This window comes from Perognathus longimembris, chromosome 13 (genome assembly GCF_023159225.1).
Source record: "Perognathus longimembris pacificus isolate PPM17 chromosome 13, ASM2315922v1, whole genome shotgun sequence".
Classification (NCBI taxonomy): domain Eukaryota; kingdom Metazoa; phylum Chordata; class Mammalia; order Rodentia; family Heteromyidae; genus Perognathus; species Perognathus longimembris.
In genome coordinates this window covers 38,655,389-38,680,896 of record NC_063173.1, presented here as the reverse complement: position 1 = coordinate 38,680,896, position 25,508 = coordinate 38,655,389, and the positions used below count along the sequence as shown (strand labels likewise).

At 39.9% G+C, this 25,508-nt stretch overlaps 1 protein-coding gene across 2 annotated transcripts in view; it reads right to left on the bottom strand.

Moving 5' to 3' along the window:
* Positions 1 to 25,508, bottom strand: part of Trim44 (tripartite motif containing 44) — a 109,987-nt gene that overhangs the window by 29,632 nt on the left and 54,847 nt on the right. The window contains exon 5 of one of the 2 annotated variants that reach the window (XM_048361495.1): positions 17,951 to 20,045. The exons of the other annotated variant lie outside the window; for it this stretch is intronic. Within the exon in view, the coding sequence (XP_048217452.1) occupies positions 19,811 to 20,045 (235 nt within the window). The 3' untranslated portion in view covers positions 17,951 to 19,810. Of the gene's footprint in view, positions 1 to 17,950; positions 20,046 to 25,508 lie in introns of those variants that run through there. 2 annotated transcript variants of the gene reach the window in all.

The following is a 25,508-nucleotide window of genomic DNA, read 5'->3' as shown; positions in this document are numbered from 1 at the left end:
CACTATCAAATTCCCATATAACAGTAGTGCATGAATAGGTTTTGTTGGAGAAGGACAAATGACCACCATCAAAGGGTCCGTACTAGGAAGTAAAGGATGCTGAAAGAAGTAAACAAGGATTATTAAAGATGAATTTTTCCCTCCACCCAGATTTGCTGTGACATCCAAATGACATAATCCTACCACTTCAGACCTTCTCATCCATATGCAAAAGAACTTGTTTATGGCTCAGTTTCAATATAAATTAGGTGTCATGAGACTAATTTATGATACCTGAAAAAGGAATAGTTCTCCACTGGCCCAATTTTACAGGGAGAGAGTGCACCCCAAACACCTGAAAGAGCACCAGGGGAATAAATACATCTCTTACAAATAAGGCCAAATCACCCTCTAAGATCTAATTCAAGGATATCTGTCAACAATTTGGATGGCAAAAAACTCTCTGCTGTCAAAACTCTTTTTTTTTTTTTTTTTTTTGGCAAGTCCTGGGCCTTGGACTCAGGGCCTGAGCACCATCCCTTCTTCCTGCTCAAGGCTAGCACTCTGCCACCTGAGCCACAGCGCCCCTTCTGGCCGTTTTCCATATATATGGTGCTGGGGAATCGAACCAAGAGCTTCATGTGTAGGAGGCAAGCACTCTTGCCACTAGGCCATATTCCCAGTCCCCCTGCTGTCAAAACTCTTGACTCTTGTCTTTCAACAGACCAAGGAGAGGAGCGGGAAAATCAAAGATCTGAACCGAGTTCTTCCACTTACTGAGTATCCCTACACAAAACTTATTTCCCTAGGCTTCAGTCGCCTTTGTTAAGTTTGTTTGTTAAGTGGTGGGAATGAGTTCAGGTTCTTTATGAACATAAAAGCATTTAACACATGAGAAATGCTAGCTAGTGACACTTTCTCTCAGGAAGACAGTGACTTGGCACATGCTAGACTTACACCATATAATTGTTCTGTTCTCTTATTCCTCTTTGTATTGGATGAGTCCTAATGCCTTTACATTTTAAGTCACAAGGGGACTCAAGTTTAATACTGAAGAGTAAACATATCAGATGGGTCTTCTTCATCAGCATAAGAAGTTAACAGAGTGTATAGATCTTTTGCTTTTCCAGCCTATTCACCTGCTCACTACTTGAAACATTCTACTGCAATTTTTCACTCTGCTCATCAGAGAAGGGTAGTGACAGCAAGGGAGGAGGGAGTTGATAATAAAATAAATATTTCAGCCAACCACTTAGGGAAAAAGAAGAGACAATTCTTTAGGGGTTGTTTTAAAATTTAAAAAACATCCTCTTTGACACAATAAAGTTACTCTTCTACAAAATCTATTTTTAGGGACCTTGGCTAAAACATATGTAAGAAAGGAAAAAAGTTACAAAAAATGATAATCCTGTATACAGAAGTTTAAGCATAACCTGTGGAATCATTTGCTTAATATCCAACTGGAGAGAGAGACTTATTTCCTTTCCAATCTGCTTCTTCAGCCATCTCTCCAGTATGAGCCCTGATGGGCCTACAGCCTTGGGCAGCTAATCACTTGTCTCTTCTTGTCCAGTGAAGGGAACAGGCTTTGAAAATGGTGCCACATTAAAAGCAGGGTCTATCAATCAAGGGTGAGAACCATTAGTCTAGGTAAGATGATCACCCACTTAACTCTTACTTGTTTCAAATGGCACAAATCATCAGAAAATAATTGTGAGGGGAACTCTTACAAGGGCTTGCTCTGAGCCCAAGAAAGAGAGCAAAGAAACTCCAAAACAGATAGAATTCCACACTAGGGTCTTCTTTCCTCTCCCTTCCTCTTTCTTTTATAACACCATGAGTGATAGAATTCCATTATTGGAACTTTCTTCCCTTCTTTTCCTCTTCAAATTCTGCTCCTCTCCCGTGTTAAAGAACTGTAATGGCATTAAAATTCAGACATAATCCTTAAATCTCTGGCAGCTCCAGTTCTAAGCTCCTCCATTACAATGGTGGTATCAACAGCTGATAGTAGCACATCATAACAAAGACCTTTCCTGCTCCAGTGTGGAATATTTACATTCTTTATTTTCCCCTTTCCAAATCATTCCCTAGCCTTTGATTCCTATGTTTTTATGAACACTGTGCCAACCACTCCAGCCTAGAGTCAATTTGTTTGTCAACCATCCTCAGGCTCATTGGAGTCCTCTTTCTGAGGCTACGAACTCCTGCAAGAGAAATGTAGGAGTCAAGGACTGATGAGACAAGGACAACTGGAAGCAGCCTGAATCAAGGGAATATACATGAACTACTAATGCAGAGACAAAGCTGGCATCAGAGCCCTGAGAAGCCATCCGTATATGTAGGCAGTACTCAGGATGATTGGATTACAAAGGCTAAGATGTAGTATGCAACACAAATGCTCTGGAGGGATTCAGGGATAGTGGAAGCCTCTTTGAAAAAGTCTTCGCTGTGTGGTTTGGGATGAAGAAAAAGATTCAAGGTTGGGCAAGAAACACTGATAAGTTCATTTCCTTGGTACTGACTGCCCATCACCACAGGTGTCTCTTGCAGTGATATTAACCTGGTATGGATATCTAGCTTTTCCTCCTCTACTCAGCAAGCTATGGCTTGAGGGTATATACCCACTCATCACTTATATCCTTGATTTACAGTGGTGTGTCTAAGATTTGTGAAATGAAGATACAAAGGATTTGCATTTTTCCTTCATTTCCTGAATCTCAATCACCTTCCTGTGATGAAGGCAGAGAAGGGTGGCAGTATAGGTCCCCAAGTCACAGGCGGTAGAACAGTGAGAGGCTATTTCTAGCAGTATGCAGTATGTTCCTAAAGGCAGACCATTTCTGCTCAAGTATCAGTGACACTGACAAAGTATACTGCTAGTTCTATGTGTTTATTATCTTTATTTTTGTCTTGCTCTATACATTGGCTGGTGTTAAGAATATCCAAGTTTGCCTGTAACACAATCCTATGCCAACTATACTTCCAGAAACTTCCACAGATACTAGACAAATGTGGTAGAAGACATGAAAGCACCGTCAGTCACTCCTCCAGCTCCCTACCAGAGCTAAGGGATTCACAATATCATATTGCTGAGGCACAGCCTTGCTCTCTCTTCCAATCTTTTTGCCTGCAAGTACAACTTTCTCAGAGGTCAGTTCGCATCAAGCAACAAGCAGAAAATACAAATTGAATGTCTGCTGGGAATATCTTTATAGTGTCAAGCACCCATTAAAAACATTTAAGGAAATCCCAAGAGGAGGTAAGAAAACACTCAAGAGATAGGATGGGGAGGGCAGAAGGGGAAGCTCCTGCCTACTTCCTACCACAGAGGGGAAACCCACAACTTAAAGAGCAAAACTGGTTCTAAAGAATGGATCAATCTTTGGGAAACTGAAGAAAACAGTTATCTTCCAACCACTTGCCTGCTATGGAGTAAAAGGTGCCTGAAACACCTTTTGCCAACACAAATGGTAAGGTAAGTTTTTAAGCAACTATGTATTTTTAAACATTTATTTAATGAACATGCATTTTATCAGTACTCCTGTATAGTCTCTTATCCAAGTAGTACTACATCTCTGTGAAGAAGCCATGATTATGTTTCATAGAAATAGAGACTGAAATTCAGAGAGGTCATTTACTAGACCACATGTGGAACATATGTTTGGCCAACTGCAAAATCTGTATTATTCCACTACAAAGAAGGTTCAAGCTGATTGTAGTCTTGCCAGATCTGCGTCACCATGACTAGGGAAGGTGGCAAGGGTCTCTAGTGGCTTTTCTTGTCCATCTAATTAGAGCAAACGTTAACCTATCAATATGAAGTAAGCCAATGCAGTTTCTCTGATGAAGCTTCCATCTCCTCGCTGTTGATACAATAAAAGGATTGGACACTAAGATATGTAGATAATGTAAAGTTGGGAAGGTCACTTTCCCCTTAGTTCTGGTATCCTCATCCATAAGAAGGGTCCAATAAAACATACCTTATAAAATTTTAAAACACTAAATGGTAAACTTTACTAAAGTATTACTAGCACTATATATTTAGACATGGTATTTTATGAACATCAGCTATCACTGTAACTTCTAGTTATTTATTATTAACAGTTTTGCATAATCCTTAGATTTGGTACATCTTGTTCTCATTTAGAAGGTGCTATTATAATTGAAAAACCCTAAAATTGAGAGTTTGCATAGCTAAAATCTACCACTACCACCGCTAAAACACATCAGTGGAAGTAAAATGACTTGGATTCAGGAAAGGGTCCTCTTCCATATGGTTCAGTTATCTTATGCAGTCTTAAGTCATCTTATAGAGCAGACATAAAGCATCATTATTTAGAGACTAAACTACACTGCCTATACAGATGGTAGGTAATCTTGAATTTTCAGTGTGGCAAAGACGTGTAGAATCAATCAACTTAGTGTATTTTCCCCGAAGGCACACTTGCTAAGAACTCTTAAGATGGGCAGTCTTGAGGAGTAAAATTCAGGCTGAGTCAGTTTAACTGAGCAGACAGCAATGAACTGATGGGAGAATCAGGATGTCACTGTGTTGTCCTTGCTCCTTACTATAAGGGCTGAGGTCTGATCCCAATAGAAGCTCATGGACCAGTTCTCTTCAGGTTTTGGTCTTCTGCAATTCTGACACTAAGCTGTTCTGGTGGTAAACTGCATCTGCCTTCTGTGTCTGTCCACAAAACCCTGAAACTCATGCTGCAGGGGGAAGCTACTTTTTGAGTCCTCATTTCTGCATCCTTTTCAAAGCCTTTCTAGACTGAAGCCAGACTAACCCTGCCCAAGGCAAAAAGAAAATGTGCCTCAAATCACTATCCCTAAGGAAATGGTGAATGGTGCAGTAGGCTGCCCAGACATGTAGGGCTCTGATTGGTTTTGCCTCTTGCTGTTTTTCTTACAGAGGATGTAGCCTGTAATACTATTCAAATTCACAAAAAAGTGGAAAATGTGGGACTCAGAGATTCAATTCACAGCTAGTCATTTTCATCTTAACTAATCCCTTCCCTCATTCCCTCAAACAGTATGTTTAATGCGACAGAATTTGTATAAAATAAACTTTTCAGTAGAGAACAAGTATTGGTAACTTCTTGGCATAAAAGAAGCAAAAAAATAATAACTTCATAAAAGATTACTGCATTGGTTTTATCTAGGCTTATACCTCTAGATAGAATTGAGGAAACTAGTTCTTCTGAGCCTGTCTTCCAGCTATTGACATGGAGTTGAAGTGCCAGACTTTGAAGTCAGGCCCCATTTTACCACGTGAACCCCATTTTACCACGCAAACCCCACTTTACCACGCGAACCTGAGATAAGCAGGCCCTGTGAGCAGACCCAGGACAAGCCCATTAGGGCCCAGTCAGTCTAGAACTCTAACCGCTGGGAATGCTTAACTCTGACCACCCCTAGAATGCCTCGAACCCTGAGCCAATCAGATTTGTACCTGTGTCCTAATCTTGCTTGCTTGAACACCTGATTGTTGTAACTTTGTTCTTTGCCTTTATTAGCCCTGTGTAATCACAGCTCGGGGCTCCCTCCTAACCTCCGCTGTGTCGGTGGGTAGGACGAGGCCCGAGTTGCAGCTCGCTTAAATAAAGCCTTGCCTTGCTTTTGCATTTCGGAATGTCTGAGTCTCGGTAGTCTTCTTGGTGGTGGTTTTGCAACTTGGCACAACAGACTCAGGTGACATAAAAATTAAAGGCTTCAGAAACTCAAAAAGAAGAGAGCACTCTCTGTGCAAGATAAAGTGAGACGTCAAAATTCTACAATCTAGTTTTTTGATAGTATATTTTCTGCAATAAAAATCTGGTGAGATTTTAGATTACTTCAAAGTTCAAGAGAGTAATTTTACTTTGCTTCAAGCCAAATTTTAGGAAAGGTCTTGGCCTTTAAAGGGTCTTTTTTTGTTGGTGATGGCAAAATACGTATTTTCAGATCCCTTAGGATGTGTGGCGATTGTATATGTGTGTATACAAGTATATACACACGTATCTCCATATATAAACACACACATTCTACTTTTGGTTTCCAATCATTATCATGATTTGCTTTGTAATTACTGAGACAGTAGTCTTAGGAGCCAGCTTTTATTGGAGACAACTCTGTATATTAAAAGATTTATCTGGAAAAGTTATGCTATAAACATGTACCACAAAGCTTAAAATGTTCTTACATTTTGTATGCCACCAACTCCTTTTCCTTGAGCCACAGTGCCATGTCTGGCTTTCTCTGTTTATGTGGTACTGAGGAATTAAACCCAGGGCTTCATGCATGTTAGGCAAGCACTCTATCACTAAGCCACATTCCCAAGCCCTAATTTCCAGAGCTTCTGAATGAGGACTACAACAAAGCAAAACACAAAACAACAGTGTCTTGTGAATTATCCCCCAAGGACCCTTTAAATGCTGAGATCTTCAGCTAGGTGTGGGTAGCTCATGCCTGTAGTCCTAGCAACTCAGGAGGCTAAGATCTGAGGATTGTGGTTTGAGGACAGCCAGGGCAGGAAAGTCCATGAGACTCTTATCTCTAATAAACTATTCAAAAAAGTCAGAAATAGCACTGTGGCTCAAGTGGTAGAGCATACTCCCTGAGCAAAAGAAGCTCAGATAGATATAGCATTCAGGCCCAGAGCTGAAGCACCAGGACCAGCAAAAGATAAATACATGCTGAGATCCTAAGAGTTTATTTGGCATGCAACACACACACACACACACACACACACACACACACACACACACACACACACTACCAACTTTAAGGTATTATACCAAAGACCTCCTACAGGCTGAATGTCTACAGCTTTATGGCCTCCACACAGAAGGTCATTCTTGGATAGATGTGTTCTCTAGCTCCTTCCACACAGGGCTGCCACCTGCACAATTCAGAGCTTTAGTGCCTGCTGCATGTTCTACAGCTCAAGGTAATTCTCACCATCGAGATCAATTCACATAAGTAATCCTAATCCTAGCACATTCTGGTTTCAAGTGAACTTCTGTCTCACCCTTTACCCTGAATACTGTATGTAAGCTATGTGAGCTTACAGCTGACTGACAGGATGAGCCTATTAGTAACCTATGCTGGTTGTGCATGAGGGTAGGAAATTAGGGCAACCTCAAACATAGATCGTCCTAACAAAATCTGAGTACAATTTTTGCCTACTAATAATTAGGCCAAATGTTCATTCACAAAGAAACCTGCTTGCACAAGTTTGCTGATATGCACAGAAAATTACCTTCAATGTGCCCTTCCAGGAAAGGCCTAGACTCTCATTTCAGGCACACAATTTATTCTGACCAAATCATTCTATCTGCTACATGAATGTAAAAACATATGCACACACACAGGGCACCCCTCATTTCCTCTGGAGTAATGGGAGCCTCTGCAATACTTTTAAGTATTCATTTTCTAACATAAATTAGAATGAAGCATCGAAAACACCACTGACATCTGCGCAGAAACAAATGTATTCATTATAGTTGGTACTATTACAATGAAAGGAAATGCATTCATAATGGGAGGACATTTAAAATAATGTGCTGCTGGATTCAGTGTCCATAAAAGCAATAACGAAGAAACAAGAATGAGTCACGTAAATTAAAAGGAATAACGGGCATGGGGTACCTCCAAGGGCTCTGGGCAAAGTCAGTGAGATGGCAGCTACTGGATCCATAGGGACAAAACTTTTGAGAGTTTAAAGGCAGAAGGGAGGCCAGGCACTGGCAGCTTATGCCTGTAATCCTAGCTACTCAGGAGGTGGAGATCTAAGAATCATAATTTGAATTCAACCAGAGCAGGAGAGTCTGTGAGACTCCTATCTCCTCCAGTAAACTACTCCCCACCTGCACCCCAACCCACAAAAGCCTGAAGTGGCACCGTGGCTGAAGTGGTGGAATGCTATCCTTGAGCAAAAACAGCTCAGGGGACAGTATCTAGGCCCTGAGTTTAAGCTCTAGGACCAGCAAAACAAATAATTAAAAAAAGGCAGAAGGGGAAAGTTGGGGATCAGGGTGGCATTGTACAGAACTAAGGTTCTGCTATAGCTAGTTTTGTAAAGCTAGGCAAATTCTATCTGTAGGTGTTTCTACCTCAGATCTGTTACCAAATAGAACGTATCTATAAAATGATAGCTGACCCCTAGGACTGCAGATAGAGGAAATGAAACAACATATATAAAGTGTATGGAGTCTAATGCATCTCAGGCATATATACAATCAATAGTAACTCCATTTTTTTCTCAAATTTTTATTATCAAACTGCTGTAGTAACTCCATTTTTGTCATCACTAAAATATATGTATGGCTCTGACATCACTTAGTGCCTCCAATCTATAAAACACTCTCAAGTTGTTGTGTCAGAGTCAAGCCCAGTACAAGGCCAGTTTTGAAGTTCTTAGTACATTCTCAAAACAAGGAGTATGAGTCTACTTTACAAAAACAGGAAATGAATATACAACTTGGGGGGATGGGTGGGAAGGGAGGGAAAACAAACGGAGAAAACGAGGGAGGGGATGGCAAGGTTCAAAAAGAAATGCATTCATTACCTGATTTATGTAACCTTAACCCCTCTGTATATCACCTTTACAATAAAAACTTCTTAAAAATATAGACAATGAAGTAGGTGTATCAATTAAAAAAACACAGTACAGATTGACTCCTCTCATCTCAATCTTGTATCAACTTATTTTAAATGGCTAATATTATTCTACAGAAGCCCCTAAGTCTGTTGTAAAGAATATTAGATGCTGATTCTACCATAACATATTCTTCTTCTGGTCTCATTCAAACCCAAGGCTTTCAGAGTCATAAAAAAAAAAAAATCAGTAGTTCCTGCTGGAGACTTTTGTTGACATCATCCATTACAACTATTTGTTTGAACATATCTAGCACCTTTCATTCAATTCATTCTACTCACTCACTTGTTTATTCAATAAGCACCAAGTAAGTGATAACCTTGCTGCCCTAGTGATAAAAGCCACAGGTACTGGGCAGTTATTAAAGTTTACACATTGTCATCTTGCCTTATGACCATCCACTGGGTTAGTCAATCCTTTCTTCATTTTATAAACACTAGAATTATCTCAATTTCACAGTTAGACTGCCTACAGAAGCCGCCTACTTAACTGCCTAATCTCAGTCTTTCTGCGGCCAAATCCCACGCTGTTAATGACTTTGCTCTGACAAGTAGTTTCTGATCATGCACTCAGTACTTATTGGTGCTAATACTTTTACAAATTAAAAAGAAACAAGGCTAGACTATGACCTTCTCAGAGCTGAGAGTATCATCTTACTGTTTCCATTCCCAGTCTAAAACAATGCCAGGGGCTGGGAATATGGCCTAGTGGTAAAGTGCTCGCCTCGTATACAAGAAGCCCTGGGTTCGATTCCTCAGCACCACATATATAGAAAAAAGCCGGAAGTGGCGCTATGGCTCAAGAGGTAGAGTGCTAGCCTTGAGCAAAAAGAAGCCAGGGACAGTGCTCAGGCCCTGAGTCCATGCCCCAGGACTGGCAACAAAAATAAAACAAATAAAAAAAAAATAAAACAATGCCATCAGTGTTTGCTGCATTGAGTGTGGCTACTGTCTTTAAAGTCTTGAAAGACCTAAATAATAATAATAATAATATAGTGAACATAAACATAAAGTAAGGATATAAAAATGAATCAATAGATACAACTGCAAAGGGTACAAGAGGTATGAGTGTGTAAGAGAATCAACTCCATCTGGTGACTCCCAGTTCAGTTTTTGTCATATACCCCAGCCTGTAAAATAAATGAGAAACAGAGGAAGTAGCCAAATGTTAGGTGAATGGTCCTTGTATTTCTCTCTGTCGAATACTAGGTGTGCTGGGATGGACTCTGGATGTGGGCAGTCAGAGACACTCTGCTGTCTGACATTTATTAAAAAAAAAAAATCAACCTGGGCATTAAGAAAAGCCAACTAGACCACACACATTAAGACAGCCTTTCCAGGAAAAGCAGAGTTTTATGTAATTTTGTCTCTCTTCCAATTGCCTCTTCTGCCATGTCTTACCTTGTGGGATTTCCCTGCCCATTTCCATTTCTTATTGTGGATGACTAGGGCTATCTAACTCAAGAGCAGTTAATTAACAAACAAATGAACTGGCTGCAGTTTCTCTTAAGACAGTGTTAAGATGATAGTAAATTTTGCATTGAAAAACTCCTGAGAACCTGAGCAAGTAGTGAGAACCTGAGCAAGTAGTGAAGAGGTAAGCTGAAGGGGAAATACAAGCCAACAGAGTAGGCTACTCTGCAACGAGGAAAATAGGAGAGAGAAAGAGGGGGGAAAAAAAAGGAAAAGAAAGAACTAAGAGAAAAATCTCTGATTCTAACCAATTTTCACAATATCCACCAAACACAGACAATACTTTGACTGTATCCAGGTGCCTTTGGCTCACATCTGTAATCCTTGTTACTTAGAAACTATGGCCACTTAATCTTTTGATAAGGGAGCTAAAAAAACAGGATCGAGGGGCTGGGAATATGGCCTAGTGGCAAGAGTGCTTGCCTCCTACACATGAAGCTCTCGGTTTGATTCCCCAGCACCACATATATGGAAAACGGCCAGAAGGGGCGCTGTGGCTCAGGTGGCAGAGTGCTAGCCTTGAGCCGGAAGAAGCCAGGGAAGGTGCTCAGGCCCTGAGTCCAAGGCCCAGGACTGGTTAAAAAAACAACAACAACAACAAAAAAAAAACAGGACTGAAGAAAGACAGCCTTTTCAACAAACGGTGCTGGCAAAACTGGTTAAATACCTGTAACAAACTAAAGGTAGATCCTTATTTATCACCTTGAATCAGAATCAACTCCAAATGGACTAAAGACCTCGAGGTAAAAGCAGAAACCCTGAAAACATTGCAGGAAGGAATAGGAGAAACACGAGCTCTTTGACACAGGTCAAAATTTTCTTAATAAAGGCCCACATACATAACAAATGTGATTGCATCAAACTGCAGAGCTTCTGCTAAGCAGAGGACATAGCTTGCAAGATAAATAGAAAGCCCTCAGATTGGGAAAAGATCTTCACTGGCCATACAACAGACAAAAGCCTCGTATCTAAAATATACTTAGAACTCAAAAATTAAATTCCCCCAAAACAAATCCTCAGAGAAACAACTGCCCCATTAATAAATGAGCTAAAGATCTAAAAAGAGACTTCTCTGAAGAGGAAATGAGAATGGCTAAGAGACACATGAAGAAGTGTTAACATCACTGGCCATAAAAGAAACGCAAATCTGTACATCACTTTGACAATAAAGAAATGAAAAAAAAAAAAGAAGATTAAAGCTTCAAAAGACCTTGGATTAAAAAAAAAAAGAAATGCAAATCAAAACATTGAGAATCCATCTCACCCCAGTAAGAATGTCCATTATCTAGAAAACTAATAACAACAAATGCTGGCAGGGATGTGGCCAAAAGGGAGCCCTACTACACTATTGGTGGGAGTGTAAACTTGTTCAACCACTCTGGAAAGCAGTGCGGAGGTTCCTCAAAATGCTAAACATAGAGCTCCCCTATGACCCAGCTTTTGGGCATCTACCCAAAGGATTACAAGCAAGACCACATTAGAGCTACCAGCACAACTATGTTCACTGCAGCACAATTTGCCATTGCTAAAATATGGAAGCAGCCCAGATGCCCCTCAGTAGATGAGTGGATCAAGAAAATGTGGTATGTATACATAATGGAATCCTATGCCTCTATCAGAAAGAATGACATCGCCCCATTAATGGAAAGACTTGGAAAAAAATCATACTAAGAGAAGTGAACCAGACCCAAAGAAACACAGACTCTCTGGTTTTCCTAATAGGTAATAATAAGTATATGTCTAGGATAGTGCTAGAATAAGATAGCTCAATAGCTATGTACCTATGAACATGTAAGATGATGCTAAGCAAAATGAACTCCAAATTATGGAAATAAATGGTTTATCATTGTTGTTACGTTCAATGTACCATGTGAAATTATGCCATTTTCTTTTGTTTTTATTCCCCAGGGTTTTTACCCCTGATGTCACTGTAACTGATTTTGGTAGCCTGGGTATTGTATATACATTTATCAGAACTAGGGAAGGGAAGGGGAACATCAAAATGGTGAGACAAAGGGTAAAAGGTGAACTAATGCAACAGCAATACTTACAAAACTATATGCTATAAACTAACTGTACAGATGGGGGGGTGAGGAGGGAAGAAGGTGGGAGAAAAATGAGGGAGGAGATAACAAGTTTGATAAGAAGAAATGTACTCACTGCCTTAAGTATGAAACTTTAACCCCTCTGCACATCACTTTGACAATAAAAAATAAATTTTTTTAAAAAAGAAACTATACTGGGGAATCACAATATGAGGCCAGGTGGGTGCAGTGGTGTATACCTGCTATCCAAAGTTACATAGGAGGACACAATTGGGAGGATTATGGTGCCAGAACATCCTAGGTTGAAAAGTCCATGAGATTCTGTTTCTCCAGAAAGGAAGCTGGGTTTAGTACCATGGGGATTGTATCCCAGCAATGACAGGAAGCCTAAAAGTGGGCAGCTCAAGAGTGTACCCAAGTGGAAAGTGAGACCATATTCTTAAAAAAAATTAAAAACAAACAAAAAAAAACAAAAAAAAAACACAGTGATAAACAGAGCTGGACTCATGGTTCAGCAGTATTGTGCCAGCCTAGGAAGCATGAGGTCAAATCCTCAGTACTACCCCCCAAATTACACACACACACACACACACACACACACACACACACACACACACTCTTAAAATTCAAAAAAATGTGTTAGAATTGTTTTGTACTTAGTAATGTTTGTTGTCAGTGTCGTGTTCCTTCATTAATCCAAGGGCTTCTTTATGCAAGATGATGTGTTATCGCAGCTCTACTGTTTAAGAGACATGTAGTGTTTAAATAAAAAGAATATACAACTTAAGATAACAAACTTATTTTTTAGATGAATTAATGCAGATTTTAAAAAAATGTCCTAGCAGTCCTTTGGAGGTCTCCTTCCCCAGAAGGAAGTGGCAGTGTTTTCATTTCTATACTTCATTCTTATATGTTCAACTGTGGTAGAAATAAATTACAGCAGGAACGATAGAGGAATAATGTAAAGACCTAGTTATTTTTAAGTAAAAAACAATAAGAAGGAGAATTCAAACTATGGAGATGTGGCCTCTTTCATTTTATTTTTGGTGTGTGTTCCAGTACTGGGGCTTGAAGTCAGGGCCTGGGTGCTGTCCCCAAGCTTTTGTGCTCAAGGCTGCTCTACCACTTGAGCCACAGTTCCACTTCCAGCTTTTTTGGTAGCTCAATGGAGATAGAATCTCAGGGACTTTCCTACCCTGTCTAGCTTTGAACTGGAATTCTCAGATCTGATCCTCCTGAGTAGCTGAAATTACAGGCACGAATCACTAGTACCTAGTCTTTTTGTTTTTCTTATATCCTCTTTTTAGACGACAAGTCAGAAGTAATACCTCCAACATGGAATAGAGAATGAGCAATAGCTACTATTATACCTTGTATAGCACTTCTCCTACAATATATTTGGGCTTAAAGAGCTAAAAGTGGTTGGGCTGGAAATATGGCCTCGTGCCAAGAGTGCTTGCCTCCCATACATGAAGCCCTAGGTTCGATTCCTCAGCACCACATATATAGAAAACGGCCAGAAGTGGCACTGTGGCTCAGGTGGCAGAGTGCTAGCCTTGAGCAAAAAGAAGCCAGGGACAGTGCTCAGGCCCTGAGTTCAAGCCCCAGAACTGGCCAAAAAAAAAAAAAAAGCGTTTTGTGGTCAAAAAGTTTGGAAATCATTGTTGTTGTTGTTGTTGGTTGTGGGGCTTGAGGTCCGGGCCAGCAGGGGCCTGAGCCTTAGTGTTGAGCAATCTTTGCCCAAGGCTAGCACTCTACCACTTGAGCCTCAGTGTCACTTCCGGTTTTCTAGTGACATAAGAGTAAGAGTCTCACTAGGCTGGGAATATGGCCTAGTGGTAAAGTGCTCGCCATGTATACATGAACCCCTGGGTTCGATTCCTTAGTACCATATATATATAAAAAAGCCGGAAGTGGCACTGTGGCTCAAGAGGTAGAGTGCTAGCCTTGAGCAAAAAGAAGCCAGGGACAGTGCTCAGGCCCTGAGTCCATGCCCCAGGACTAGCAACAAAAACAAAACAAATAAACAAAAGAGTCTCATAGACTTTCCTGCCCAGGCTGGATCTGAACCATGATCCTCACATCTCAACTCCTGAATAGCTAGGATTACAGGTGTGTGCCATCAGCACCAGGCAAGTTTGGGAATTTTAATTTAAACAAAGTAAACAGATTTATTTTTACAGGGTTGCTCAAATTTTTAATGATACTATGGTACTTGTAGAATTCAAAGAGGCATCTAAGTATATGTATACCAATGAAATGTAGAGAACATCACTGTAAGGATTGTATCTGGTTTTGCTTTCTACTCCAGCTCCAATATATAGCACTGCCTGGCACAGAGTGAACACTGACAAAACTGTTAAATACATAAAGGACTGAAGGTGACAGAAGGCTCATAGAGATTTAAAAATGAGTCATCAGTTTTTCTGGCTTCGATTATTACAATTTCCATACCTAGACTTTTAGACAACGCTTAATTTATTTTCTTAGAACAAAAGACTGAGAATTATTCTAACAGCCTTTTGCATCATGACCTTGATCTAATCTAATAAGAGAAAGGTTACAGTTTTTCTGTTGATGAAAAGCACATTAATGTCATTTTCCTGAAATAATACCATCTCTATTATGCAGGCAAAGTTATATTTTCCAGTGTAATTATTGTGTCAAAATCCCAAATTTTGATATTGTTTCACTTGCACATTAGCTTATTAGTCTGTCAAACCTCGGGAAAACCGTGGGTAAACTCAACAGTTTTCAGCAATGATTTTTCAATCTACACTGTTTTCAATCAGTTTTGTTCTTTTTATTCTACTCTCTGAAATTTTTCCTCCTGGTCAAAAAGACCAAGTGATTTTTAATTTCCTGTAATAGATCTTAAAATAAGGGCTAAGTGGTTTCCTAAAAATGTTTTTAATTTAAAGATCAGTTGCATTACTAAACCCTTGAGATTTTGAATAAAGCTCTTTGAATGTTTTGTTTAAAACTGTATTCCCAGTAGGTGTTTCAGAAATACTACTGAATTAATTATGTTTCTCTTCCCACTAAGACACTAGTGTTTTTAAAATAAAACCTTTCTTCTATCTCCTCACTTTTCAATTGCTCTCTCACACATGCACGTACACATACACACAAACACGCAGTAGGTCACCTTGGAAGTTTGGCTAAAACAGGGTAGAGGAAAAAAGCATGATTCACATCTACCTATTCCCTGACCAGAATTTGGATGTAGGGCTAATCTACGAACCTAACAGATTTCCAAAGCACAAAAGAACACTCTCCAGTATTTTTCATTTAGTGAATTACAATTAAAATATTTTCTCAGAAAAATTATTTTCCTTTTATTATAAATTATTTATATCCACCTCAATTTCTTTTTCAGTGGTGCATGCTCTACTTTATAAATAAACTCAAAAGGATAGCAGGATTCAGTAATGACTTACAGCCATGGGACTAATAGGGTCAAAGTACTGGACATCTGTGGTTTTGTTAAGAGAATATTAGTTCTTCTAGTTTGTTGTAAAGATTAAATGAGATAATCATCATGTGAGTGCTTGGCTACTTTCATTAATGCAATCTCTGAAAGAATAATAGCCACACTCATCAAGTATCTAAGTAAGTTTTTCACCTCTACAAGTCTTCCTTTTATTTTCTAACAAGCAATTCTTCCCCAATTTTAAGCATAGAAGTAGAAACTCACAAGAAGCATGCTTTGTGTGTCCTATTTTATCCCAAGCACATTTTTTTTTCCTTCAAGAGTTGAGAGTTGTTTCTGGACTGCTTCTGGCTAGGTAGCATCACTTTGGGTCATCTTTTATCTGGCTCTTGCACTTCTTTCTACAGCCTATGTTACATTCCTCTTTAGGCATATGGTTCCTCGAAGACTTGACTGACTGGAGGAATCTTAGCCTTCACTTCAGTTTATCAAAAATTCCTTACCAGAGGGGATGTGCTCTGAATGCTAGGGGAATGCTGGGCTGGAGCATCTGTGCCTAGCATTTTCATCTATACAGCCTGGCAGTAACTGCAAAGTTTTCCCTCCTGCAACAATTATACCCCCATCTCTTTCTCCCCCCAGTTAATTATCAGTTCTGGAATTAAAACTGCTTGTTTCTCCTGCTGTTGCCATAGCAGCAGTTGGCCTGCACCTGCCACTGGGTGAACAGTGGCTCTTTCAGAAAAGGCAATGGCAGTTGCTGGCTTTACAAAAGCCAGGGAGTAAACTAATGTTTACCTGTCTAGGGAGAGAAGTTCTTGTTTATTCTACCGCAGGCAGAATGGTGAGCACTATCTCAACTCACAATCCAATCTATGAGTTTTACTTATTCCCATTCAGCAAGTTGCAAGATATAAATCTTCCATCTCCTGACAAGCAGTATAGTATAATGGTTGAAAGTATAGAACTTTAAACCTGATGGATCTGGATTCAAATCCCAGTTGTGTAGTTTCCTATTTGTGGCTTAATTGCTTAACCACTGATAGTATTATTTTCATCAGAGAAAAAAGGGACCAGAATACTATGCATCACAGGGTTTTAAAAAAAATAAAGTTTGAGACTATGTATTAATATAGAGACACAGAGAGAGCTCCCACTTAACATTCCATACATGGGTAGGTCTACTGATACTGCTGGTTAACTACCCAATTCTGTACAGCCCTGAAATTAGAGGAAAGTTGGCTTCTTGGTCAGATTTTTTTTGGTTGTTGTTGGTGGTGGTCATAGGGCTTAAACTCAGGGGGTGGGAATTGTCCCTGAGATGTTTTGCTCAAGGCTAGTACTCTACCACTTTGAGCCACAGCTCCCAGCTGGCATTGACCTGCGATCTTCTGAGATCTCTGCCTCTTCAGTAGCAGGATTACAGATGTGAGCCACTAGTGCCCAGCTTTGTTGGTCAGTTTTAATCACTGTTTGAATGACAGTACTCTGGGTAGAATAAAATGGCACAAAGTCCCCACAAAATTTACACCAAGATGCATCTATTCAGCCAGAGCAGAGAAATACTGAAAAATGCTTCTTCTCCTTTACTTTACTGAAATTCTGTCAGCTCCTCCCTCTCTGTACTGTTTTTCTCATGCTCCATCTCACTTTTCCTTTAAGGAAAATTGATGGAACCAGCATGTAAGGAGACATTTGCTCAGTAAGGAAACAAAATGCTTGGTGTTTTACAACCACATTGCAACTTACAGAGAACAAATGGCAGTAGATATAAGGAACAGAAGTGTGTGGCATTTATAGAAGAAAGTGGTTCTCTTACCCAAGCCCCTGCTATGGACAAGAAAGCATTTCTTTCATGAACCTGCAACCATTCATGTTCAGGTTGTAGATCCAAACCAGCATATTGTGATCTATGGTAAAAATCTTACCACAGAGGATACTCCAGGTTTATCTCCTATCTACCTTTTCCAAAGTCCTTAAGTCAACTCCCTACAGTCCTAATTTCTTTTTGTGGCTGCCCATAAGTGAGCAGAGGTATAACCAAGGACATCAAATTTAGTTATGTGGGACTAGGAATGTGGCTTAGTGGTAGAGTGTTTGCCTAGCATGCATGAAGCCCTGGTTCGATTCCTCAGTACCACATAAACAGAAAAGGCCAGAAGTGGTACTGTGGCTCAAGTGGTAGTGTGCTAGCCTTGAGCAAAAGAAGCTCAAGGACAGTGCTCAGGCCGTGGGTTCAAGCCCCAGAACTGGCAACAAATAAAAAAAAAAGTAAAAATGAGTTATGCCTTTTCTCTTTTGGTTATTTTATTTTTGATTAACTAAATACTTGTAATATGAGGGTGTTTCATGGTGGTATTTCCAAATACTTACACATGGCACTTTGAACAACCATAACTATTCTTAAAACATGGACTGGAGTTTTAATTCCTAAAATCTATTTTGCTTAGTTGCAGTCCAAAATGGCCATGAAAGACAAGCAAGAAGGAAGAGATCTAGGCTAGGAAGACTCCACAGCATCACATTCATGGATTCACATGCATTCTTTCACATCAGCTTAATTCTTTGACTAGTTGGTTTTTTTGGGGAGGGGGGCAGTCCTAGGGCTTGAACTCAGGGCCTGGGCACTGACCTTTAGCTTCTTTTGCTCAAAGCTAGCACTCTACCACTTGAGCCACAGCACTACTTTCAGCCTTTTCTGTTTATGGGGTACTAAGGAATCGAACCCAGGGCTACATGCATGCTAGGCAAACACTCTACCACTAAACCACATTCCCAATCCCAACTTTTGACTAGTTTTTAAGTAAAACATCTTCATCCTCTATTTGGGAAATGTCAGTGCCTCAGGTAAATACTTCCCAAACTTGATTTTAAAGCAGAGGAAGGTAGGAACAGTCTACACGAGTAGAAAGAGAATATAATCAAATGAACAATTTCCTTTTGCAACTTCTTTATCCCAGTTGCTTATTTTTCCAAATGAAATAACAAATAGAAAAAGGATAATATATTTAATGTTTCACAGCATACTTGTGCTTGATGTAGAATAATGTGTCAAATTTTGATGGGGGAAACTCAGGCATTAAAAAATTTATCTATAGTATATCATAACTAGAGGAAGAAACCCCTAAGATTCTGAAGTCTCTTCAATTCTTTGGGCAATACTGTAGTCAAGAGGTAAAGTCTATCAGAAAATACCCCAGAATGGCATCCCAGACCCAATCCATCTTTCATTCTTACCTCTTGTAGCTGAAACATCCAATTATTCATTAGTTCTACACTGCATAAGCACTTTCATACTTTTGAAACTTTATCCTTGTTGATGTCTCTGCTTAGATGGCTTTCCTATCCTTTCTATCTTAAAATACCTAGTCCTACCCATCTGCTAAGGTCCAGAAATGCTACATTTTTTTATTCTTCTTTCTGAGTTAGTTGTACTATAGTCCCAGCCAATGTATCTATTTTGTAAGATCATTACAGTGCTTGGGTTAAAACTTCGCACTCTGGAGTTAGACTGAGTTTGGATGCTGGTTCTACTCCCCCCCACCCTGCCCTGTCCCCTTTTAAGCTATGTTGATTTCATGCTTGTATAATTAATCTCTCTGCAGATCAGATTTTCATCTCAGATAATAAAGATAACACATAAACTACTCATTAGGACTGTTTTAAAGAAATTAATATATGTAAACAATTAAAATATTTCCTTAGTTGCTATTTCACAAATACTTCCTTATGCTTAAATGGTATTATATTAAACAAATTTAAAACTAAAATAGTTCATTTAGCACTCCCCTTCAAATTAGCTTCTAAATATTTATTTATTCATTGATAGTACTGGGGCTTGAATGCTCTCAAAATTGCTCAACATGTTTTCTGGACTGGTGCTCTGCCACCTGAACTGCTCAAACTACTCCTCTGCCTAGGCTTCTCGCTGGTTAATTTAGAGATGAAGTCTCATGAACTTTTCTGCCTGAGCTGACTGCAAACTGTGATTCCCTGGATATCAGTCTCTGGAGTATCTAGGATTACAGGCATGAGCCATGGTACTCAGCTTAGCTTTTGAAATCTTTTAATGCAGGGACAAAAATCTTAATCATCCTCATATCTCTGAGGCTTGGCATAAGGCCTGGAATACATCAGGAACTCTTAAGATGTTTGCTGAACAAATGAATGAAAGAACTTCTCTGTAGTCTTTCCTGTTTGAGAACATAAGGAATAGAGCTCCTGGTACAAAGTGTTTTCATGATAAGCTGAGGTCAAATACATAAACAACATGAGCCTGACAAGCATAGCTACTACACTGAATGGCAGACAAAAGCTGATCAGAGTAGAACCACAGCACAAAAAGTGACAATAGGCTCCCTCCTACTGAGCCTTGTCCTCCCACTATAAAACCAGATAAAGCAGGCAGAAGATGTATGATAGAATATAGGCTCCTCCTGGACAGCATTTCAATTGGAGGCAGATGCAATGTCCTAAAAAAAAAAAAAAAAACACCTTAGCTGAATTTTCCAGCGGTGAATGGATTCTCTGGTTAATAAACCAGCATGCACAAAATAAAGTTGTGATTCTTTCAGGGAGATTTCTGAAAATCAATTATTTTAGCAAAGAGGCTTGTTTTTGGTATAGACAGGCGCACAATGTATGTATAGCATAAAGTAGGGGATAAGCAATCCACCCTAGCATGGAAAAGCAAAGCAAGCCCAGGTTCTGAAACATGATGTCTACACTGAACAAAAACTTGTATGCTGGAATCCTACTCTGCCTAATAAAGAACCCCAGAAAGTACTACCTCCTGTCACAAGTATCAGAGCTATTTTCTTCAGCCTCCAGACAGGCTTCCTGAAATGAAGATAATGCAACAACCAAACCATGAATTTACAATTAGAGGACAAAAGAAATATAACTGTATCACTGACTTAAATCTACTACTATCTCTAGGAAGTCAGAAATACTCTATCTAAAACACATGGTTATTTATTTACATGGGGGTAAAGAATACCTAGTATGTAGGCACAGATAACAAGTTGAAAATTTAAAAATATCTACCAAATTACTTAATGTATAGGCAGATGCCTTCCACTCCATATTTGATATGTGGCATGTGTTACTTTTTTACAGTTGTACTCTGAAAGGACTGTTTATGACATTCTCCCAAAGGCAATATGCTAAATAAAAGTTTGGTCATCAGATTCTGGTGCTTTGGGGAAGTTGTACAATCTTAGGAGTAACTGTTGTGGAGAAGATAAGTTACTAAGGGGATACTGAGGCCATGTCCCCTCCCCCTCACTTTGCTGCCCAGCTACCATGAAGTGAGCAGTTTCATTCATCACGTGCTCCTCCACCAGAGGCCCAAAGCAATAGGACCAAGTGACCCTGCACCAACATTTCTGAAACCATGAGTCAAAACAAATCTTTCCTCCTTTCAAGTTGTCTATATCAGGTACTTTGTTGATCAACAAAAAGGTAACTAATAGAATCTCTAAAACGAGGTAAGGGGTGGGAATGGTGAGGGATGTGGCCAGTTCTTACATGGAAATAACAGTACCAGAAGGTTAAAGGACTTGCCCAAGGTCACAGTCAGCCACAAACACAACGAAAAATAAAAGTGAGGTGGGCTGACTCGGTTAGCTTCTTCTCCTTCGGAACATGCTTCCTGTTTGATCACAGAATCAGCATGGGTCACATTCATACTGATCTCAGCAGGAGCTTTTTGCCTAAATAATAGCCAGCTTTAAAGATGAAAAATTCTACAGAAGTTCCAAGTATGGCTGATACTACTAAAAAGCCATTTTCCTCTTACTTTAAAAAGAAAATTACAGGAAACCTCAACAGCAAATCAACATTTAATCCAGATTTTATTCCTCCTCTGAGCACAAGAACTTAAGGGTCTTTCTCTCTCTGATTTGCTCACAATTGCTTTCTCACCAGCAGATCATATGCCACCCCCCTCCTCAAATATATATTACTTCTCAGCAGGCTCCAGCAGGAGTAGGGAAGCAGCCAATCTGTGAGGGAGCAAACACAGGATCTCCCATAATAGCATAGTAAAGACAGAAAATTGCTGCCAAAAGTGTAAATTGCTTTTTTGCTGGGGCAAAAAATATTTCTGAGCTTCAAAGACATCCTCTTACAAGATGTCTCCACAGTAGTTAATATCCATGTTCTCTATATTAGGACTTTTGCTCCTCCACGCCCTCTGAGAATCCCTCCTAGCTATGTGACTATGTATTACGGACTTGAGGAGTAAACTACCACATGGGTAGCATCAGGCAGATATGCTGTGGGGTCAAAGGAAAGGCTTGGTTGTCTGCTCCCCAGAGAGGCCCTCCTTTTGCTACTGATGTTCAGAGGATATTGTATGAGGTTGAAACAAAGAAGTATCACTGTATAATGACAGAAGCCGAGGAGAGAAGTAGCTTGTAGAAAACAAGCCACAGCAATTCAGTGTCAAAGCTAGTAAGAACCCCATGTTATAGGAATCAGACCAAAGTGTCCTTTGAAGACTATGTGTAAATCCTCTTGGCTGTTATAGTGTCAGAAGGGAGTTGGCCTCTTGGAGACAGTCCAAATGGTCTAACAGCTTGGGAACGCAATAAAGTGAAGAGAAGGCAGGGCACTCACAGCTAGTAGAAAGGAAAGAGGATCCATTACAGATAAACTTTTCTTCATTCCTTCCACTGTGGAGATTGGTTGGAATCTATTTCTCCTTTGACTTTTACATAGACAGTGAGGAGGGGGTTGTGTGGAAAAAACAGTAGCAAAGGAAATAAAAACTATTATTCTCCAAGTAGAATTGGCACTCAAGAATTTCCAGATTCATTTCTCATCCAGCCTCTGTGCAGGGAGACCTGCATTTCCTTTCTGCCTCTCTTGTACCTCAAGCCCTCATTTAATCTGTCAGCAGTACAGAGCCTTTGGAACAAATTCTGTTTTGCTTGATGGGATGGTGAAGAATATATCATAAATGAGAACAATTTCAGATCAAAGACAATCTGCTCTGAATGTTAATTGAAATAAATTGGGCCAAATAGTAGTTCCACACAAATAAGCTGAATGGCACCAACAAGTATGAATTTAAAGGTTAAAAAGAAAGTTTGACTCCTCTTCCCCTTTCTGCCAATGTACTCTTCAAGTGCTCATTGTACCAAAAGGGTGCTGTCAAGCTCCAGTCCAAGAGAATGATGCTGATATCCATGGCATCCCGGCTTGAGGGAGACAGCTTGACATCTTAGTTGCTAGTAAAGAAACTCCATGCCTCACCACTGCCTTGTCAAAATGACATGAAAGTAGCTGCAATTAAACTCTAAAGCCGGTTTCTCACACTGAATGGTATCTTGGGGGGGAGGGGGTGGTTGTCAATTTCTTCATAAGGTCCTTGTATCCTATAATCAGTGTAATCTGGCAGGCAGCCATAAAGACTGTGTTCGGTCTAATCAGGTTCTCCTCAACCCAGAAATACCACTGCTATCCTGTGGCATCTACACACTACTGTTAAGGTGTTTTCTATAACTTCTTTCTGGAAATAAAGGTCTAGAGCTGTGCTTAATCTGTATTCTAAGGAGCCATAGCAACTTTTGAGAAAGGAAGGGATGAAGGGCCAAGGGGAACTATAGTTTGGAAGTGATCCCCGTCCCCTCCCCTCACCCGGGCCAGCCCTTATCCCAGTGTTCATGTGCTGGATACCTGGTGTTAGAACTTTGGCTGGGGCCTCATGTAATGTGATTAGATCATTGGGACAAAACCTTTGTAAGAGAGTAATTCAGGTTTTATTGACTGGTTTAATTCCAAGACAATGGGAGCATGGCACCTCATGTGAATCTTGTGCCCATGTTCAAACCTTTGTGATCTCATCCATCATGAAGCCCTGATTATAGCCAATCAGATACCAGGACTGTGAGCTAAATATTTTTTGTCTTTATAAAGTACCTGGCTGTAGGTATTACTTTAAAATATTTATATTTATTTTACAAACAATGACACCTAGTCTCCCAGGCTCTTATCCTGCCATTTCCATTCTGTAAGCAGCCAAAATGTCTAAATGGTCAAACTTCTTGGGTTAATTCCTGTTTACAATTCTTTCATGTCCTTCTGTTGCCCTCAAGATAGACCTTAAATACCTCAAGAAGGTTTTCAAGGCCCTAAATGTTAACCTAGGCTCTACTTTTTTCTCTTACGTGCAGCTTTTTTTTTGGCCAGTCCTGGGCCTTGGACTCAGGGCCTGAGCACTGTCCCTGGCTTCCTTTTGCTCAAGGCTAGCACTCTGCCACTTGAGCCACAGCGCCACTTCTGGCCGTTTTCTGTATATGTGGTGCTGGGGAATCGAACCCAGGGCCTCATGTATACGAGGGCAAGCTCTCTTGCCACTAGGCCATATCCCCAGCCCCTATGTGCAGCTTTTAAATATTTTTTCTTCTACCTACAACTGACCCCTGATCCTCCTGCAACTGCCTGTCTTACAATTCAGACCTCTATTTATATATAAACTTTTCAGCTAGGCCTCCAAGACTGCCTCAGGAATCTTCTTCAAGTTGTCTGGACTTCCCCACAGTGTAAGTGCTCATTATGTGCTCCCCTTTCTCTCTAGACTTGGAATCCACAAAGGTAAGGCCATTTCCACCTTAGTCACCATTTTATGCCCAGGTTGCACAGTGCCTGACACAAACTAGGGTCACAAGTATCTTCTAAATGGATAAAAGAAAGGAAAAGAAGGAAGACCAAAACGTTTATTTCTGAGCACAGCTGGGAGATAGAACCTGAAGTAATTCCCTGAAGCTCTATAGGTTTTAAAGCAAGGTGCCTGTGACTCCAGCCATAACAGACAAAGAGCTAGAATGGTTAAGGGTGAGGAACACTGTTGTCAACAGCAAGAAGCAGCAGGAGATACAGACACAGAATAATGCATAGTACTTCTGAAGAGTGAGGCTCAAGTTGTAGGGAGGAAAAGAACTGCATCTGTTGATTTTAAATAAAACCAAAGAAGAGTTAAGGCCTGGTTCAGTAAGGTAACACTGGACAGTTCATTTAGCATCTTTTCAAGAAGAATTGGAGCTAGATCAGTAATTCACAAACTGAATTTTGAGGAATCCTGCACTCTGCAGAAGGCTTTCAGGGTCTACTGAGGTAAAGAAAGAAGGTTCATCAACAGATGCAACCCTAAATCTAAACAGAGAAAAAAAAAAGTTTTCTACTTAGAGGTTCTACTTAGTTAAAAAAAAAAAAGTACTTCAACCAAAAATAAAAGTAGCAATAGCCAGAATGACCTTTCTGATACTTCCCAGAGTTTAGTACATGAGCCAGTATGATATATGAGGTCCATGCAGACATTTATTAGGCTCAAACACCCCTTGTTTGTGGTAATGCAATATTTTCTACAGGCTGTTCTCAATGGCTGAGCAACATGAGTAGAAAGCTAAGCAATCCGAAGTCCAGATTCACTGAAAGGGAGAGGCAAAAATGAAATAAATGTATTTTAAATTTTCATCAAAATGCTGACACCAAGAAGTACAGAAACACGTTTCCCCTTTCTAAACAAGGTCTGGCATATTTATAACCTAGGAATTAATCGACTAGTATCTTGGGTCAGACACAAAGAAATAGACTATTTGATCAAGAGCATGTTAAAAAAAATCAGTTTCCATAAAGAATAGAACAGTGTTTATTTACTGGGTGCATTAGATAGCTAATTACCATTTAAATGTAATGCCTGCTCTTCTTAGCAAAGTATTCCATATGCGTTAAAGAATAAAGTAGTCACTATCATTACATACTTTTCAAGTCTACCTTTCTCTGAAGGTTACAGTCAGGAAATGACATAGATGAGGAAGGAGGTAGAAGTCTTATGAAGTAATAACTTCAAAGCCCAGGCTTAAGTCAGATATCCCTTTTCTGTGCTGTTCCTTCAATGTCTGTATTTCATGGGGCATTGCAAGCCATAA